The 22,014-nt window shown below is 34.6% G+C and overlaps 1 protein-coding gene across 8 annotated transcripts in view; it reads left to right on the top strand.

Moving 5' to 3' along the window:
* LOC149556326 (uncharacterized) overlaps nucleotides 1–22,014 on the top strand; it is a 205,906-nt gene that overhangs the window by 134,572 nt on the left and 49,320 nt on the right. For 6 of the 8 annotated variants that reach the window (XM_089830577.1, XM_089830579.1, XM_089830576.1 and 3 more), the window contains 5 exons: nucleotides 5,523–5,621; nucleotides 5,738–5,950; nucleotides 6,055–6,130; nucleotides 10,106–10,209; nucleotides 10,294–10,553. In XM_089830577.1, coding sequence (XP_089686703.1) covers nucleotides 5,523–5,621; nucleotides 5,738–5,950; nucleotides 6,055–6,130; nucleotides 10,106–10,209; nucleotides 10,294–10,553 — 752 coding nt within the window. The remainder of the gene's footprint in view (nucleotides 1–5,522; nucleotides 5,622–5,737; nucleotides 5,951–6,054; nucleotides 6,131–10,105; nucleotides 10,210–10,293; nucleotides 10,554–22,014) is intronic. The other 2 variants (XM_089830583.1, XM_089830582.1) reach the window with 1 other exon arrangement.

The raw sequence follows: 22,014 nt of genomic DNA, 5'->3' as shown, positions 1-22,014 counted from the left end.
CGAGGCAAACCTCGTGATACCTGGGCGAGCTAACTCCTTGTCTCCTGTGTACTTCCTCATTGTGCTAAGGACAAATGCATGATTATAAATGAATTTGCATATGTTTTTTGCCCTTTCCACACATGACTTGACAAACTCAAGTTTGCCAATTTCCTCCAACATGAGGTCAATGCGGTGTGCTGCACAAGGGGACCAAAATATGGTGGGGTGCCTCTCCATCAAAAGTTAACCTACAACAATTTTAAGTCAATTAGAAACTCAAATTTCAAAATTCAAATAAATTTATTTTCAAAACTTGAAAAGTTAAAAGTTTACCTGCTGCAACATAATTTGCTGCATTATCCGTCACCACCTGGATCACATTTTGTTCCCCCACCTCTGCTATAACTTCCTCAATAGCCTCACATAAATATGTGGCATTTTTCACATGTGCGGAAGCATCAATGGATTTTATGAATATGGTATATCCTTCAAATAACAAAACAACGAATTATAATATTAAATGGATCATTAACGAATTAACATTCAACAAATCAAAATTTACAATTATGTATGTAGGAAAGTAGAATGATCAATCACCTCCATAGGATACAAGAAAATTGAGGAGTGTTCTATTCCTCCTATCGGTCCAACCATCAGTCATGATGGTGCAACCCTTTGCAATCCATTCCTTTCGGTTCTCCTTGAGGTCAACCCTCATGTCCTCTACCATCTCATCCAGGAGGTATCTGCTCAACTCAGCCTCAGTTGGGGTTTTAAACCCCGGACCACAAATAGCAACCGCATCTATCATATTCTGCCAATAAGGAGCCTTGTCACAAATAAAAGTTTAGATGTCAAAGACTCAAATTATAAAACAAGTAGATATAATTAAAGTTTTACTTTTACTTTTAATTTTAACTTTAAAGAAAACAAAGAAAAAAGAATCAATTACCTGGCTGCAATAAATGGAATGTTGCAAAAATACCAAAATTTGCATATCTCCTTTCTAGCAGCATCGTGAATCTCCTTGTTCAAACCCATGCCCTCAAGCGTGGGTTGGGAACCAGGAGTAGTGCGGGGCACAAAGTAACTATCCATTTTGTTTTTCCGCACTCTAGGCTGCAATAGGTTGGTGTGGGACTCTGTCTCAGTATGTGACCGACTAGCACTAGCACTAGCACTAGCACGAGCAGAAGAACTAGGATAAAAAGGAGGCCTAGAAGAACCCTCTCCAACACAACCTACGGATGCGGAAGCTGATGCTGATGCAGATGTGGATGCGGGAACATGGGAGCCAATATCCCTTAACCCTTCAACTTGCATTTTCCTATTTGCTTTGTCTTTTTCAATTTTTCCTAATGCCATTAAGCAAGTGCGTTTTGCCTTAGGAGTTTGGTGAGTGCAAACTGTAACATCGTGTCCAGATATAGCAGCAATGTGGAATTTCAATCTATAAATACCCCCGGAAGTTATTTTTTCTTTACAAAACATGCATTTCGTTTGATATTTGGTTCTTCCAGGAAACTTTTCATGATATTTCCAACATTCATCTTTTTTACCCATTGGAATTTGCGAAAATGAGAGCAAAGGCTGCTGCAATAATTTTTTTTATGTAAAATATCAAAGTTTGAAGCTAATAAAAGATAGAAAACAACAAACCCTAGCTTGCAACTTAGTAAAAATAAAGAACATTCAAGATTTACACTAAAATTATTGAAAACTATAGAAATTTAACAAAAAACGCATAATACACTAAAAATTTAACAAAAAATGCATAATACACTAACATGTAAGAAAAAAATAAGTACTTACCTCTTGCAAATGAGTTGAGGAGTGTTGATATTGGCTCCTTAATGCTCCCAAAGCAATTGATGGGCTCCCCAAATGGCCTGCTGATCTCTTTGGTGCTCTTCCTTGTTGCTGGTTGGAAACCTATGGTTTTTCTTTTCTCTTCTCTCTCACTTTTCCTCTCTTCTACTCATGCTTAACAAATAGAAGGCCCTTTAGGGTCATAACAAAGAGAATAGGTAAAAAACAAAGTAAAAAAAACAAGTGATTTTTTTTTAAATTTCAACTTCCCTTTTTACATGCCGCAGGCGATTCATACCCGATTTTTAAAGGCGATTTTGGCGATTTTTCCATGGCGATTCAGGCGATTCATGGCCCAAAAATCGGCGATATCGATGCACGATGCAAAAAAAATCGCACAACATGAATCTAGTCGCGGAATCACCGATTTAGGCGATTTTTGGGCGATTCTCGTTACTATGATATATATATATATAAAACTTCAACGTACAAAATTTAATTAAAAAATAATTTAATGTAAATAAAAAATTATTTAGTTTTTATAAATTTCCATTAAGAAATAAATTTTTATTAGGCAAGAGCCCACAACACAACAATAAACTGTGAGCCTCTTATCTGGGAGGTCTTGGTTTCAAATCTACTCAAAAGTTAAATAAATAATATTAATTAATCAAAATGCAATATAATTAATCTTGGCTTTGACCTCTTACCAATAAAAAAACAAAAAAACAAAACAAAATTAATCATCATAAAATGCATAATAATTAATCTAGATGATCTGTGGCTGAAGTTGAGCAATTTTTGCAAGTTGACAGTCAGTGGGAGCAAAGTAACAAGAATCGGAATCGGATTGAAATCGGCAGCCGAATCAAATCGTGAATCGGCCATGAATTGGAATCGAATCGGCTACAAATCAGCAAATTAAAAAAACCCTTGAAATTTAGTAACTTATTTCATAAACCCTTTATCGCTGTTTCGATTCACCGATTCACAAAAAATCGTCTGGCGTGAATCGAATCGACAAATCTCGTGAATCGCATGCATCACCATGATTCTTGGAACTATGGGTGGGAGACAATTTTTTGCAGTATGACATCTAGAAAATGCAATTTGAAGTCGATGCTGTCACACCTGCCTACTGATGCTCCAGTCACGTTCAAAATAAACTGTCCTAGTTGAAAAAATATTTTATCCCTACTCAGCCCTTGACTGCCCTAATTGGCTTTTATCCATACAAACTTAAAGGTTAATTCCATCTAGTTTTACAGGTTTTTTTAATGTTCACCAATTTTCAAACTTCAAGTATGAATTTCGGTGAACCTTGTGACTTAGCAAAGAGATGCCCTTTATGTTTGTTGCAATTACAAAAAAATATATTTTTGGGGCTGGATTTAGATTTTGGATGATTTTTTAAAAAGTTATTTAGGAATGTGATAATTACTTTTTATTAGAATTGAAAGCTTCAAAGTGTCTTAATTTAGTTGAATGCAGTAAATAATAATTTTGAAGGCCTGTATTGGGTTGTCTTTGGTTTAGCATTTTAAATTTTTTATTTGTAAACTATGAACTTCCTTACTTCTCCTTCATTTTTCTGGTCAATACTTGAACTTCTTTGGCTAAGAGCCAAGGAATAAGAGGTATCCATTCTGCCAAATTGGCTTGGGGCAGGATGCCAGCCTCATCCCTTTCTTCAATGTCGGAGCCTTACACACAACAAGATTTGATTGCTTTTTTGTTTAAAATTTAAAATTATATTATATACTAGAAATGAACTGTAAAAAAATTTTCTAGGGACTTTATTTTTTGAGATTATTTCCATGGTAATTCATTTCAAAACATCAGTTTGGATAACAATTGTGTTTATCTATCTAATGTTTCTCTATGTTTCAAGCCTAATTTCTAGACTCTGCTTCAGGGATAAATTGGAACATAGTTTAAAATTTGGACAGAGCAATTTTATTTATTCTTTGAATAAAAAATCTGAAATACATATATAAACAATTTTGTTGGATTATTTTTATAATTACATATTTTGCAAAATTTTATAAATGGAAATTTTTAACAGGCTATATAGCTTATAAGTTTGACCATTTGTTTTGTTGAAAATGCGGTTGACTATTTTGCTAAAGATGACCGAGGCTAAGGCAACCCACACCCAAGAAAATGTTGCCCTGTCCAATACTTGGGTTCTTTTATACTGTTCACAGTCACACTGACAAATTTCCCCAGATCTTCAATGGAAGATTGAAGGAGGCCAAAACGTCTTACATACACCCATTCAAATAACAAACCTGGGCCAAACTTAAAGTAAGTAGTTTGCCTGAACAAGAATTGTAACCTTTAACATTTGAGTGTTGATTACAATGCTATCCTCCTGAATTGGGATAGATCTGTTGTCCACAGACAAACATGGTTTCAGATAAAAAGAATGGAACAGTTTCCCATGTACGAAGCTGTTGTATCTTTATTTCTTTCCTTCATTCTGATATGAGAACTAGATCTCAGAAATCTATTTCGTAAAGAGGAGCACAGTAAAACTGAACTGACAACAGAGAGCTGAAGAAACCAGCAGACATCATTTCAATATCAATCCTACAGAATCCATAAATATTACAAAACATGGGACTGGGAAATACCCAATTGATTATACCCTTCTATCTCCAGTTTCACACGAATACAATAATTAACCATTATTCTGTTGATTGCTGAAATCTAAGTGTGGTGACGAGATTACAATGTCTTTAAATCAATCTAAATAAATCTGTAACAAATATCATGCCATAACCTGTTATTATTCTTCATTATTCAAATTCTCAGGATTTTCCCTTCTGTTGACTCATAATTCATGTCAACTATTGAATGCAAGATAGAATAACAAAATTCAGTTCGGACTTTGCTGTCTAGAATGAAAATAATTCTCTGCCATGCAGATTGGTGACGAAAAAGGAAAAAACCTAATTGTGCTTGTTAGAGAACCAGCATCCAACTCTTTTATTTTCATATATCTTATGCCTGAAGCAATAACTTTCTCTCTCAATACCATTGAACCATCAGAGAACATCGTATCCACAATGCAAAAGGCAAAATGTCAGAAACAGGGAAATAAATGCATACAAGAGCCAGTTTAACATAGGAGTTCCAATATCATCTCTTACCCATATTCTTTTCTTTCAAAGACCTCTTTTTGTTTGTAAACTATAAGTTGGAGGAAGAATGGGAAGTAAAGCAATCAAACTTATAATTTTGTACAACAGAATGTCACATTACAGCCTAACTTTTTTTCAGGCAGTCACAGTGAGGCTACAATGAAACTGAAATGAAAGTAAAGACTGGTATAACTGAAAGCTACCTGGTCGAATATTCATCTCTCCCCACAATTAGGATTGTACAGATTACACCCCTCCAAAAAATTAATTTAGGAATACGTAGTACATATGCATATACATATAGCCACAGAAATATAAGGACTTGTAGAGATTTTCAGGATGCATCAAGTATTAAGCCATTTACAATAACTTTGTCACAATGGTATCTAGAAAATATAAATCGCCATTTTTCTTCAGTCATCATAATTGCATATTGTAATGGTTTTGTTATCCACTATTTATTAAATATCAATAAAAATGGATTGAAGCTTCAAACTGTACAACATAGTTTCATTAGAATTAATATTTGTTGCTATTGTTTTATCCTTTCAATGATGTTTTTTATGGTGGTTTTCTTCCAAGCAGACATGGCCAACAAAAGAAGAGTTAGCTGAAGCTGATAAGAGTACTAAGCAAAAGAAATTGAAGAAGAGGACTCTTCCACGGGGCATGTCAGACTATCAGGTCAGACTTGTTTGCTGTTATTGTAATTACTATCCCTGGCATTTTATGATCCATCGGAGATACTAGATAAGGCTTACAGTAAGATTTTAATATAATTTGTAGTTGTGGGTCTGCAGGCTGCTTGGATTGTGGAAGAAACTGATGATGAAAATGACACTGGTGATGAAAGTGAACTTGAGGATGGCATGGAGCTGTGCAACGAGGATCAAAATGATGATTGTCATGAAGAAAGCGACAATCTTGAAAATGCTTCTGTTGCAGGAGATCACAAATCTATCTCGTTTTCTTTAAGAGATTATGATGAAGAGACACAGACTGACTTTATGGTCGTAAGTGAAAATGTGTTGCTAGTGAAAAGTTCGAGTGCCCATATTAATTGTATTTTAATCTTTGAACTCTATGCTTAGCTGTACATTTGCATCATGTTTTGTAGGATGATGATAACTTTAACCAGGAGGAAGTGCAAGCTGAAATCCAAAGGCTGAAGGAAGCACATGCACAAGATGAGGGTAATACTATAGCATTGTTGGTATTTTGAGAATCTCTGACTATCATTTTTCTTTTCTTCATAGTTCATTTCTGATGACAACTTATACGAACATAAAGATGCATGCACAAAGAAGAAAACCACATGATAACCTATTTTATGCCATATCGCCTTCTTTCCCCATACCATGATACATTTTTATTATTTTTGCACTACATTACCTCATTTCTTTTTTAAATTGTGATATATTATCCAGTTATTTCAAATCTGAATGATGTTATCAAATGTGTAACAGAAGTCCTTATTGCACTTATACAGTTCTAGCTATTGTTTTTCCTAATTTAGGCTTTGTACAGTTCTAACCTAAGTCACAAGGTTCAAATTCAAGTTCGGTGATCATAAAATTCAGATGAAGTTTGGCAAGAGAAAATTTGAAATAAATTTGAAATTAAACTGGCCTTATATGAATTTATTTATTTTAAATATAGGTAATATATCCACAAAATTGTCAAAATAGTTTAACATTCCTGAATAATTTAACAAACTAACTAATTGTTTCATTAGAACAAAACAATCTTATATTAAATATCATAAAATCTGGATGAAGTTCGGCAAGGACAAAAGTGTGCCAAAATTCAAATTTCTTGGTTGAAATTTGATGAATGCTTTGACTTAGGTTCTAACTAATGTTTTTCCTGAGGAGGTCATTGAAGCACTTTTGGGTCAACTTGTTTCTCTTCGTGTTTTAAAGCCCCTTAGATAGGCTGTAATTGTTTGATGCAAGGTCATATAGGCCTACAAGAAAGCCAAACCAGTTTTCTTTGGATCTAAATCCCACAACTTCATGCTCTCTTCCTTGTATTTATCTGGTCAACGAGTAAGAAGGCACAAGTTGTAATGGACGTAAAGTCGTTCTTCTGCCTTACTTGCTGCCAAACGGTATACGTTTTGAACCAGGGTCCCTTTTAACAGAGGGTTGAGACATTGTGAATTGTGATAAAGGCGATTTATAAATCTAAATAATGCTGCAATAACATGTAAATGGAAAAAAAGTTAACATTTATGGTTTATAATTAAACTAATATAAAAAATTTAGGGTATGCAACTTAGTTGCCGATTCAGGATACGAATACGGTTCGGGCACGTGAATCAGATTTGTGGATTTGTGAATTTTTTTCCTATTATGATTCGGAAGGATTTGTGTGTGTGTGTGTTTATATATATAGTAAATATACAAAAAAAAAAAAGAGAAATATACATAATTCTAAAAATAAATGTAATATACTTGTCTGGAACTGATCACAATATGTTAATCTTGAACTACAGACATTTTAGCAAACAGTTGTCTGATAACCGGATACTATAAAAGACATATTATTTCTGCCAATACTGTACTAGTTTCTCACACCAAAAATAATATAAATAACAGGTAACTTGCGAGTTTCAGTTCAGAATAACATTATGAAGAGAAAATTAATAACCAAACTAATAACCTGTCATAGACTCAGTTAGTTCAGATTTAACAGTGTGGGTCTAAACTGAAGACATTTTGTCAAATGTTTACCATCAAAACTCTTCCTTAAGCAAGGTAACGCTATTCATTATAAAATAACTCCTGTAGAAGTTGTGCTAGAGATGGAGTGCAACAGTCGGTGGTCCAGAATTTATAAGCCAAATGACCAGTAGAAGAGCTCAGAAAATGATAATACAGCTTCAACCATAACAGTAAAAAAAAAAAAACTTCCTAAGCCGACAAGTGCAGATTAGAGCATTTGTAAATAAATATAACAATGCTAGAGTGACAGACCCGATTTGAATGGTGAACCCGTCAAGGACTGATGACGCCCAGGTGGTCACTGTCGGCCCTCGCTTATACCCAGTCTGGCCGCTATGAAGATACTACTGGTTGCGCGACTTTCAATCCAAATACATCTGCTATACTGGGCCCGAATACTGGTTAATATGTTGTTGAATGTGTAACCCAGTGGAGCTCACTTGCAACTTATCCAGGCGCGACTGGGAATGGAAAACGTAGCCTGTGAATGCTACTTCAAAATCGACCCTCGCCCGTGTTGCTGTGCGGAATCGATACTTGGTATTACAGCGGAATAGATACTAGTCTCTGACGTGACAACAGCAGTGCCCCTCAACCCTGCGGAAACACAGATACACGCCCAAACAAAGATACCGAAACTGCACACTGTCGACTGGGACTCCAGTAATGTTTTTTTTTCTTTCTTGCCCCCCCGACTGGTCAGTACTACCAAACTGTGAATATCAACCTGCTACTGCTCTTCCACGTTGATATAGCTTTCCAATCCAATGAACTTATTTGCCAAAGATAAAATCAAACTCGCATACAAACAAGAAAACTTACTTTACGCCTGCTGCTAACAGTCATGCCTCCTTTACCAATAAAATTTCATTTGAATCGCCTGGCAACTGCACAACTGTGATTCTTCACTAATGCAAAGGTGGCAGTTTATGGGGCTACGTCCAAAAACTACCAATACTCTTAAGGGTTTTCGTCCTTAAGATGGCCCAGTCACATTCAAGCAACCAGAAGTTCATCCGAATAATTATTATCATTCTTCATGGTGCCAATCCCAATGTAGGCTCTCCTTTTTATAACCTCGAAGTGAGGGAAAGAAGTTGGCACGAGAGATGTGGGATAAAACTACATTTTCGTCTTGTAGTGACTTAAGTCACTTTATAAAGTAAAGAACTTTATAAACATAAAGTGACTTTATAAATGAACCCTTTAAATTAATATCAGGTAAACTTTTAAATAAAACTCTCCGTGTGATTGGTAAGCATCCTGATTGATGATGCCGTTAATCTATCCGGATGTGGAGATAGATTAACCCGGCGCCGACACTAGCACGGAGGAAGGGACATGACAATAAATCATTTAATAGTAGGAATCTATGATTCTAGTATGAATCTACGAATCAGAGTCATTACGATTATAAAGAAAATAATAATAAGAAGAAAATTTAATTTTACAAAAACTGGACTAATCCGTATCCGGCCTCCAGGGTACGAATCCGGTAACTAGGGTATGCAACTACAAAACTATTTTAAAAATAAAAAATAAACACACATGATTTGTTCTTTGGTCCACTAAACAAAGTAGAATAAGAAGTGTAAAAGAAAAATGAAATTTTTGTTAAAAAACAAAAAAGGTTCAAAATACAATCTCACATCTTTATTCTTATTTGAAATCAATGGTGAGATCATTCCAATCCTTTGAAGACTTCTTTAGATGTACAAGAATAGGTACAAAACCTACCAAATGTGATTCAGCCATCCATTTTCGGTCAATATCCTTCTTGTTTTGGCCTCAATACAATCCAAATTTGGCTCAAAATTCTATTTTATCCTTCACCTTTGACTTGAAATGAAATGAAGCCTTTTTTAGTGTAATAAGACAAATATTAATCACAAGCATATAGTGATCTTGTTTTGTTTTTGTTGTTTTCTTATGTTTTAATTTTGCCGGTAGTGTTTGATCCTTCTCATTGGGCTTGCCCATTATGGTGAGTTTGGCAAGTACTTGTTTACCGAGTCTCGTAGACTTGTTTGATGTCACATACATTGAGGCTTATTTAATCCAGGTAAGTCCTAGAAGTTCTTGGAATTCTAGTTTATTTAGTTATGATGTATCTTCACTTATTTTCTTTTGTTTCTCATCTCCATGGGGCCCTTCAAAGTTATTCTTTCTAGAAGTTTCTATTATAAGCTGCTGCTTTCTTGTGTCCCAGTGACATACTTCTGTTCACATGCCGACATTAATATAGTTTCTTTATTTCTTACTCCATTCTAACGTTAGAAGTGCAATAGACATAGCATATCTTTATAATGACACAAATAATTTTGTTTTTATTTTTCAGTTTTTTTTTTGGAGTTTTTTTTTTCATTATTTGGATTTTTTTAAGTCTTGCAATATGCAGTTGTTCTGTTTTGCAAACTATAATTTTTTGTATTATTAATGCAGAATTTCCAGATGAAGTGGACACACCAATGGATGTTCCAGCTCGGGAAAGGTTTGCAAGGTATAGAGGTTTGAAATCTTTTCGAACCTCAAGTTGGGACCCAAAGGTTAGTGTTGCAAAACATTGCTTAAGCCATTTTTTTATTTAAAAAGATTAATGTTATTTACATGAGGTATGATGACATTGGCAGGAGTCTTTGCCTGAAGAGTATGCTCGTATATTTGCATTTGACAACTTTGCGAGAACACAAAAGCACGTGTTGGCAAAAGCAAAAGAAATTGATAGTGGAAGGTTGGATGGTTGTGCTAGTGTCGGTGCTTATGTTCAGCTTCACATTAAAGGAGTTCCTATTGATATAATCAAAAAGCTATTGCATGGTTATAGAAAGCGGCCAGTAATAGCTTTTGGTCTCTTTCAACATGAGACAAAGATGTCTGTATTGCATTTCAGGTATTTTGTCGAGTGAAAATAGTTAGTGCTTTCTGTGCTTCATTTACATTAGTTGTGGTCTTCTAACTAAATGGTTATCTTTAGAAAAGAAACTGTTAATGTCTTTTTGGGACTACATTTATATTGATTAGCTGAGAAACTGTACCTTGAATTTATTTTATGTATTGTTTTGTCATTGGGAAATTGGAATCCATTTCAACTTTCAGTTCTTTGATTTACTTCTATGGAGTTTATAACCATCATGAGAGCACCATCTAGAACTATTGGCACTATAGAAAGATTGAATTTTATTTTAAAAAAACATGCTCGTGCAGAAAAACATGATCACATACTTGAGTGTTGGCATGAATATTGTGTACCCCAATAAGACAGTTTCTCTTTTCTGAATTGGGTATTTTCTTCGATTGGACAAGGAACAATATTTAAGCTATTGCCATCATACAGTAGCTATTTAAGGACTGGTGATGTGCAACGTACACAACAATATGCCAAGGAAATCTAGATCTGGTAGAAATCATAACTAGTGTACACTATTGATCTTTATTCAAGTGGCATAATTTAAGGACTTTTGTGATGGTGTGCACCACTAAACTACTTGTAGCTGCTACTTTAGGCTTTTCTCCCGTTAGCTTGCCTTCTAATAAGCTCATGAAGAGTGCTCCTAGAGATTGGACTCGTGGCATGATTTAATTTGTTGTCACTAACCAGGCTAAATATTATTTTGGCCCATGGCTGAATGAGACTCATTAGGAAGAGAAATTTTGTTCCAAACCATTCGAGCAAAAGAGAAAAAACAACTAAAACAATATTTTGGAGATAAAAAGGAAATGTGGAAAAGGGAAATAAGTACTTTACCCATATTAATATAGGAATTTAAGGGAAGAGATATGATACTATATTAACGTTTAAGAACAATACTCTTCTTAACTAATTGATTAGATATATTAATAAATTACATATTAAAAATAGTAAAATAGTTGAAAAACTAGTTATGAAAGTTCCTTATATTTACCAAAAATCTACAAAGATTTATATGCTGAAATCCTTAATATCAAAATGTAATTGAGAGCATCAAATGATGTAGTTGACTAGGAAAATAAACTGCAGCTAAGTTTCACAAAGGATAAAATCAATGATGTTGATAAAAATGAAAGTGATAATATGTGGATGGAAATGTTATTTGATAGTGTAATTGGCAGTTGGGAGATCTACATGGCTTTACCACACTTTGGAACATTTGATTAGTGATTTATGCTAAAAAAATTCAACATCTAAAACTGGCAAGTTTAACCATAGGGGAATCCAAACTATCAAAGTGTGTGTGCATAGGTGAGCCGTGTGTATGCCCCCATGTTAAAGTGATTGCAAATGCCTTAACGAGAGCATTAGCTTTAATGGAATCGACTTGCATCCACTAGAAACGTTTCCACTACGAAATGCTCTCGAGAGAGACACTTCAAGGGAAATAAACACATGCCAAAAAGAGAGCATGAAAGGATCTACTAAGTTTGGGGTTAGTATGATCATAAGATAATATGTAATATTATATCAAGTATGGAATGTCATCATTTCCCAAAGGAGGTGGAACTACAACATAGTGGAGGAAAAGTACATAATAGAGATGAAGAAGCGTCTTTTTGGGCTGGCAACACGGAGACCAAAAAGAATCAATTCTATCATGTTGCAAGCATCCAAGAAGACTACACAAGGGCACATGTAGGAACAATAGCACACATACAACATATAGTAGAAGGGAGGTACAAATAGAAGAATGTGTACGACATGTTCGATTACTTTATCATCTTGCGCCAACAGTGCAACAAGAATCGTCTAAAACAACCTAGTCAAGACATATAGCAAAGAATACAACAAAGGAGAAAACACAATATAGACACACAAAGACTACCATGCTAGAGAAGTCCACTTCAAGCGTGTTGCATGCTCCTCCCCTATCTCGGTCTTTATCATTAGGGAAAGGTGGGCAACTCACAAAAATATCCAATGCAATAGGTACCACAACTAAATCCAAGGAAGGGCTCTAGTGAGAGTTAGTGTGTGCATCACTAGGAGTGACTGTTAACTGTGTAGAAGGCATGTTAGGAAAATCTTAATCCATATCAATATATTCATATTTTTCATCAATAACATGTGCATTAGAATCATCATCAGACTATCTTCCATATCAAGATTAATAGAATCTGAAATACAAACAAAATCATCATGTTTATCCATTTGCATGTTGTTACTACAAATAACTTCCTCCAAAGTCTCAAGCATGGGTTGATTGAAGGAAGGCAAATCTTGAGATGAAGATGTTGTTGAAGAAGCAAGAGTGTGGGCCTTGGCCTTAGCTAGATGGTTCTTGCAACACTTACGAGCATGTTGATTGCGATTGGTTTTACGAGATAAACTTGAAGGATTGGGATCAACTGTCATAGGTTCCGATGTGGGAATGACTATGGGTTGAGGAATGGTAGGCGAAGGAATAGGTGAGGTAGGCAAGACAACTATAGGAGGATCAACCTTAAGAAGGCTAAGCTTAAGAATCTTATCTACCTTATATGCTTGATAGGATCAATAAATATTATCGAGTTGGCTAGTTTTTTTTTGAGGGAGAGATGGCCAATAGAAATCTATCACAATGCAATCTCAAGGATGCGAGGGTTTATAAAGATAATGATTAATAGTGACAACTTCTCCATTATGAAAAACTTGATGCATTTATGAATAGGAGAAGCTACAACTTAAATGGAAAAGAGCCATGAAATACCAAGCTTAACTTGAAATCGATTAGAAGTGGAGATAACAACAAATGTAGTATGTACAACCTTATCAAAGTTGGTCACAGGAAGATTGATAGAACCTTGAAAGTTGAGGGTGATAAAGAAAACCATTACAAGTTTGAATCCAAACATTAGATGTGTTGTAGGTATCCTTGTGCAACCGTTTATTAAAAAGATACTATTCAGTGATAACATTCACGGAGGAAGAGGGATCAATAAGAAACTACAGGAAGGGATATGAGCTACTCTAGTAGTAATGTAAAGAGGACCATTAGGTGCTTTAAACATATCCAAATGATTAAAGATGATAGGAAGCGAAGTTTTAGGTTCAGGTGAAGGTAAAACCTAAGGTTGAGGTTGAGACTCAACATGATTAACCACATGATTAGCTTCTTCTACCTTATCATTGTAACTGATACTAGTAGTAGGAGAAGAAGGTTGATTAATGATATTTGTCGAATGTGAAGGCAAGGGGTTGGGGTAACTTTGTAAATTCTGAGTAAAATTTGCGTCAAATTTATTTGTAATATTAACCTCAGAATCAACATATGTAGCATTGGAATCAATAAAATCTTGAATAGCATTCTTCAAGGCATAAGACCTTTTAGTATCATGAGTAGGTTGATGATGGTATTGACAAAAAACATTTTGACCAAATGACTTAAGCATTTGTTTGCTAGTGTCAATAGGACGGATAGGAGGACATTTAAGAATGTTAGCATTAATCAACTTCATCATCACCAGATGCAAAGGCTCAAATAAAGTAGTGTATTTATGATTAAATGATACACAAAGGAAAAGTTAGCCAAACCTTGAGATGTAATAGCCACTTGAACATCAGCTGTGTTTGTTGATTTTGACGTAGATGTTAGGCTTAGAGAACTTTTATCGATGAACAGTGTTATTACTCTTATCAACAGTAACAAAAGCCATTGGAGTAGTGCTCTCAAGCTGACTCATTTGTAATTGATGAGGTGAAGCACTACATATAGATGTGAAAAGGAAGTATACTCAGTTAGGAGAATCTTATCTCTAACGTCTTTTTGCAAATCAGACATAAAAATGTGTTGATTATCATGACCAAGCACATGATAAGATATTTGAGCATACAAATGTCTGAATCTACTAATAAAGTCACTAACTTTTTCTTTAACATTTTGCTTATAATGCATCAAAGCACTCGAAGAAATTTGAGGACTGATATTGTTTTGTAATTGTTGAATGAAAGCATTGGGAAGTGTTTGAAATGAATCCTTAGAAAAAGGTGGTAAAGAGCAATACCCTTGCAAAAATTTGTCTATAAGAGTATGCATGAACAACTTAGCCATAAGCCTATAGTTGTGAGCAAAATCACTACATATAGTTTGGAAAGTCCTAACATGAATCACAAGATCACCTTTACTATTATAAGGCTTGAGACGAGGTTTATCAACATGTTTCGGGATAACAACATGAAGGATGTCTAAGGAAAGAAGATTGGCAATGTTAATGTTTGGTAGCATCAGTTGGATAAACTCATGAGACTAAATTGAAGTTATATATGTATGTATGTATGTATGTATGTATGTATTTATGTATGTATGTATGTGTGTAGTTAAATAATACTATGTGAGACATTATTATTTGTTAATATCTAATTCTTGAATAAACATGTCTCTTCATAGCTTTTGCTCATTATAAATTAGAGGTTGATGCCATTTGGAACACATACCATACTAGCAGTGCTTAGTACATTTGCAGCGGTCCTCCAAAAACCAACATGGTATCAGAGTAAAACTGCAAATGTAATAAAGTGATTAAAGTCAAGAAAACCTTTTTAAGATTGTAGAAATAAAAACATTGACATCTTCTCCAAAACCTTTGTAACAACCACTTTTTCTGGGTCTTAGCTAACAGCTATCATATCGATGAGCACAATTACTTTTCCATATTCATGAGAAGGCAGTTAAAATAGTTGTCTTATATGTTCATGCAAAAGAGAATAACAATTTCAATCAGTTTAACTGAAATATTGAAACTAATAAATAGAGGCATCATCAAATAATCTAAATAGAGGATTTAAGTTTTTCATACCCTAAATTCCAAAACCGGATTCCACCTAGGGCAGCCTCTGCAAAACCCAGGTTAGTCTACATATACCACTTAGGGCACAAATAGTTATACCACTATCGAAAGGTCAATTACCATTTAGGGCATCAAATATTACATCATAAAGATAAATATCATCCAGGGCATCAAATAGCACTGTAAAATCCTTTTTCTTTCCTATTGCTAATTATGGCAATAACATATAGTTAAAAGATACATTCATTTTCATTATTCACATGAAGGAAGGATAGTTGTAACATCCATCAAGTAGGCCTATCTCAAGCATACAGATATATTTCATGTCCATTTGGAAGATCAATTGATCTAACCGGTTACCAATTATATTGACAAGAAAAGTTAATTCAACGATATAAATCAATCTAGCATATCTTCAACTTGTAATTTTAAATATCATAAAAGTAAAATACATGTTACCAACAGATGTTTGAATGCATAACTTATCTATGTCTTGTGCATGTCTTGGCATTTGGTGGAGAGGGGAAACATTGTCAAGGGCTTAACCTTCCAGTCGTGGACTTTTAAAACATCCCCACAAAATCTCATCCGAGAAAAGCCCTCCCTACTCGAAATAGACATGGAGCACCTTGACCAGCGACTGAGCATCCTGGTACTTAATTCCGCCACTTGACTTGACAACTGAGTATACTTGGACAATCATGAGCTGATTTGGATGTTTTAGTAATTTCCTTTTAAGATGTTTATGCAATTTGAGAATTTGATCATAGTTTGTTCTTCCTTGTAGGATTCCTCTCCTCTTCACCCATTCACATGGCTTTACGAGCCCTGGGTGCATCACAGGAGACTACTATAATAATGAGATCTTTAACATATGGTTTCTTTAAATACCTTTCTGATTCTTACTACAGCTAGTATACAACAAATACCAGTGAGTAAGTCAAAGTATCATAATATAGGATTCAGATTCTCACAAGATTTCTTTATGCATAATATAGTAAAGAACATGTTATGGGGAGTATGATCTGCCCCTATGTAGTTATCATGCAAGATCAGAAATAAAATAAAAGAATCAGAGCTTATGCCTTATATCAAAAACAGCTCTACATGCAACATACATGTTACACATTTACAAGTGATTGAAAAGCAATTACAATGATGTCCATCGTGCATGAGGATGCAGGGTTGTATTAGTAATATCACCTGAGAATCTCAAACAAAAGAATAACGGATTGAAGAAACAACTCATTTGCTTTCAAAATCGATAAGCTCTTGGCCTTTTGGTTATGGCCAATATGCATCATACAATCATGCCATCATGGGAATATATCTTTTCAATAATCCGCAAGATAAGAACATATAAACGGAGCTGATTAATCAAATTTCGTGGCCTGAATATGCTGGTTATGATCACTATCGTGGCCTAGCTACCACAAACTTCAATTTTGCAACAAATTTCTGAATTGTGATTTAAAGCTGGTAATAATAGTGAGTCTTCGACTCAGAGCAATCAAGTGCGATTTAGAAATGAACTTCCAAGAGCAATAACTAAGGCAGCGGGAAGTGTATATAACTTCCATGCACTCCATCAGTTATCAAGAAGATATGATGTACATGGCCACTATCGGCCTCAAGATAACTCTTCAAATGCTAATAAAAATTTAAAAGACGAAATGTGCCGATACAAACACGACATATGCTCAAAGCCATGGATCGAAAATAAAGACTTAGAGATTATATTTCCATTGATTTAACACACATCACCATCGGTTGGAAATATTGGAAGGAGGGTTTGAAACATACAAGGCCCAATGGAAATATAAGACATCGCTCAAATCCATTGGAACAATAATAATGATAATTATAAAGGTTCTCCATCCAAAAGATTTTAAAATATATTGGCAACATGTTATCTTTGCCACCTCCATTTGTACGTACATATATACATATATGTGCATAAACTTAATCATATATTTCTTTTGTATCGTTATATTGATTTTACGCACATATATACATGTAAGTATAGATGTCATGATAGCATGGTGTCAATATATGGAATATAATCAAGAGACTCCACAATGATCTCAATTTAAAAGGTAACAATTCATATTATTATTTAAATGCTTAATATTTTTCTTTAATTGGTAAGTGCTATGAATTGACTGGTTAGCTTATGGTCGGCTAATGTACACTCTTGCTTGCCTAGCCATTTACCCTTAGTCATGGTGGTTCAAGACTCATACCGATTTGTCCAATGATGGGTGGTGCCCCTGTGCCCAGTACTTTTCTGCCAATGCTTCCACCCCTTGGTGTGCTCCTGCAAGGAAATTCTCCACAATTATATCATATTCCTCAATATAATAACAATTACCATAACTAGTGATTAATCATAAACTATCATAATGGCTAATTGCCATTTCACTTTCCATGAATTCATGATGAATAAGCAATTTTCTAAAATAACATTAAAATATCATCATAACGGTTAACTAGCATGCCAACTTCATATGAAAATATAATGATTAACCATCTTACCATTTCACATGATTATAACTAATTTTACCTGCCAATTGACTTCACATGAAACCTCAACGGTTATATGAACATTTCAAATGGACCCAACATTGGGATGTAACAATCTCATAGTGAAGAAGACAGACCTTATAAACAATAATATAAATATGAAAAATGTTGGGGTAATAGGAAAGGAATGTACTAACAGTTGATAGTAATTTCATGAAATTAAGAAGATATTTGTAAGCTGAAGAGGTCAAAACATTGACAACAAAGATGGAGATGATAGAATAATTTTGTACCATTCCTGTTGGAACTACAATTGGAACAATTGTTATGTTGTCGTTGATATCAAACCTTACTGGTAAGACATTTGCTAACAGTGTAGAGTGATTACCAAGCATGAGATTGAGGAACTTAAGTATTAGTTGAGTGATGGTAATGACTGACCATGTGAAGAAAATTGAAGTAGCGATCGACCACAGTGATGGCCGAGCAAGCTAGTGTAAGCCGATTGAGACAAATACCTAGTGATGACCACGTGTCAGCAAATTAATAGTTTGTGAAAGAATCAAGATTTGAGGCCGACACAATTGAATTTACAAAATAGTCAAAACGTGTTAAAGATAGGATTGATGAGTTGGCATATTTAATGCATGAATTGAGTTTGTTAAGTGATCTAAGGCGAAGATTTAATGAGAATTTTCCAGAAGTTTCAAGGAAAGAAGTAGGACAAAGTGACGAACAAATTTAATGAATCTGATCAAATCCAAGATCTACAGTAATTTTTAAGTGGCAAAAGATTAAACCCGTCTATTTAAAGTGGCATATGAGATGTTTTGCATGTTAGTTGGGTGGCGAATTTGTGAAGGACAAGAGTTGCAGAGGTAAAGTGAGAAGTTGGTGAAAGAAAGATTGCTTGAGGTGTTGCCAAGCATATCAAACATAGAGAATGTGATGAAGACTAGTCAATAAACCAGGAATGAGCTAATGGGAGATCTGAACATGCAAAGTGAGTTGTAATTATCAAATCAACCTAGTTGTTACTTTCTAACCATTGTGGCAGTAAAATCCTTTAATCAAGGTTGACTTAATAGTTATGTTGTAAATCCTTTAATCAAGGTGACATTCTGATGGGATGTTTTAAAAGACCTCTAACAAGGTGATTAAATCCTTTAACAGGGTTGGCTCTTAATCGAGCTCTCTTCAGAAGAGTGAAAAAGTGGTAGCATGTTACTTGGTGGTTTTTCTCAAATTGGGTTTCCACGTTAAATCCTGATGTCATATTTATTTGAATGTTGTTTTCATGTTTCATGTTATTTACTATTATATGTTTCTACAATTTGGCTTACACTATAACAAGGAGCAAGTGTTGATATGAATAAGTTGAGTTACTCATAATTTTCTGTATGGACCAAGTGGATTTATGAGTTTGATTAAGTTGTTTGAAGTTGTTAAAGTTGGATTGGTACATCTGGACCTGAGGATAATTGATTCACCCTCCTCTTAGTTATTCTAATCACTCTAACAATCAGTACTAGAGCTTCTGGTGCTTGCAAGGAAAGTTTGAAGGGACTTAAGCTAAAGATCAAGATGTACAAAAAAGTACCCAAGATGAACAAAGAGAACTTCCCTGCATGGCAACATTTGATGAGATTGCATCTATCTGGAGTTGGAGATTTTGCACTATACTACTTGGACAATGAATACAAAGAAGCACCTAGACCTAGGACAATTGAGCAAATAAAAGAAAAGCAAAAGCACAATCAAATGATGATAGATCTGGCATCTTCTCTAAGTTATGTGGAGTTTGATTATGTGAAGGATTGCATTACTGCAAAGCAAATGTGAGATAAGTTGGCACAAATTCATGGAGGAGACAAAAATGTGTTGAGGGCTAAAGCTAAAAGTTTGAGAGGCAATTTTGATGACATGAGAATGAAAGAAGGAGAAACTGTTGCCCAATATTGTGGCCAAATTAAAGAATTGGTGAATGCAATTAGAGGTGTTGGAGCAGACATACCTGAAGAGACTATGATCAACAAGGTGTTAAGAACCTCTTGTTTATGCCATTAGAGTCTCTGCCTGATAATGACCTAACCCTGGATAGTCTTACTGGTAGACTCATTGCATTTGAATTGTCAAATTTTGATAATTATACACCTAGTGTTGAATCTGCTTTCAAGTCTCAATTCAGCCTTGATCAATCTAAACAAAGAAAAAGTTCAAAAAGTAACTTTGTGGACAGTGATAGTGAATTAGATGATGACCTTGAGGATCTAGAAGCATTATTGGCAAGAAGATTACCAAGAGGTAAAGACAAATATAAAGGTAAACTTACTATAATTTGTTTTACATGTTATAAAGTTGGTCATTTTGCTGCAGAGTGTCATAATAGAGATGAAAATGAAGAAAGGAAAGACAATAGATCCGGAGGAAGGAGACACAACAAAGACAACTAATGTAACAAACACTGCAAGGGAAATCTTGTTACATTGCTGAAGACGATGGTTCTGAAAGTGATTCTGATGAACATTATGAAGAAGTTTATGTTGCAATCAAAGATGAATTTGATGAAGATGAAAAGATTGAGGATTACTTCACGTGTTAGTAAGAATGATAAATGGACAATATATAGTGGTTGTTTACATCATATGACTGGTGATACAAGTACGTTTGAAAAGCTAGAACACTATAATGAAAGTTGTGTTAAATTTGGCAATGATGCACTATGCTATGTGAAAGGTAAAGAATCTATTATATTGAATGACAAGATCAGATGTGACAATGCATATTGGGCTGATGGACTGAAATATAATCTGTTGAGTATGGCACAACTGAATAGTTCAAGCTACCAAGTTGAATTTCAAAACCAGAAGGCAAAAATCTATGGTGCCACTGGTGAACTAATTAGAAGTGGAGAACAAACAAGAGGTAACTTGTTCTTTTCAAACCTATTTGAAAATACATGCTTATTTGCACAATTTAAAGATGTTTGGTTATGGCATAAGAGGTTGTGTCATGTGAACTTTGATAATTTGGTAAGCATTAGTAAGATGGAAAAAGTAAGAGGCTTACCAAGATTGAGAAAACTTGATAAAGTGATGTGCAAACAATGTCAAATGAGAAAAATGACAAAGTATAGTTTCAAGACCAAGATCTATTCTTCTAATGATATTTTGGAGTTGGTTCATAGTGATTTATGTGGTACTATTGGAGTGCAAAGGTATTATGGTGAGAAGTACTTTATCTTATTTGTTGATGATTCCTCTGGATTTTAGAATGATGACTATGATGTTTCTCAAAGAAAAATTTGATGTTTTTCAAATGTTTAAGTGGTATTTGGCTAGAGTTGAAAAAAAAACAAGTAAAAGTCTGAAATGCTCGAGATCAAACAGAGGAGGTGAATTCATATCAGAGAAATTCAATACATTTTGCAATGACAAAGGAATCAAAACAGAAAGACTCCACCACAAAATGGGATAGCTGAAAGAATAAATAGATCAATCATGGACTGTGCAAAAACACTAATGATGGAAAATAATGTTTCAGAAAAGTATTGGAGAGAAGCTATAAGTATTGTTGTTTATACACTTAAGGGAGTTCAAGTCAAGAAAGTTGCAAACAAAACCCCTTTTGAATTTTGTTATGGCTATGCACTTAAAGTCAAATGTTTTAAAGTATTTGGAAGCAAGTGTTATATATTGAAAGATGCAAGGAATGGAAAATTTTATGCAAAGACCGATGAAGGTATATTTTTAGAATATTCCACTAAAAGCAAGGCATACAAGTGTGTTTGACTAATAACACTAACAAAATTGTGGAAAGTGCAAATGTTAGAGTTGATGAATTTGCAGAAACAAATGAAGAAGAATGCAAGAAGGAACCTGAAGACTACAAAAACTTTGTATACATCTATGAAGGAGAACCAAGTACTTTACTTGAACAAGAGAAAGAGACAGTCGAGCATTAACAGACAGGCATTGTCGAGTTACAACAAAGAAGCTTTGTTGAGCATTAGGCTATAGAGGTCGAGTCACAGGCAAAGGAGACCAAACACCAAACAGAGGAAGTAGAGTCCCAGCAGGAAATACTTGGAG

The sequence above is a fragment of the Cupressus sempervirens genome, chromosome 5 (genome assembly GCF_028749045.1).
Source record: "Cupressus sempervirens isolate cs-2001-9-10 chromosome 5, ASM2874904v1, whole genome shotgun sequence".
NCBI lineage: Eukaryota > Viridiplantae > Streptophyta > Pinopsida > Cupressales > Cupressaceae > Cupressus > Cupressus sempervirens.
Note: the sequence above shows the minus strand (reverse complement) of the source record. Positions and strands in the feature narration are given on the sequence as shown.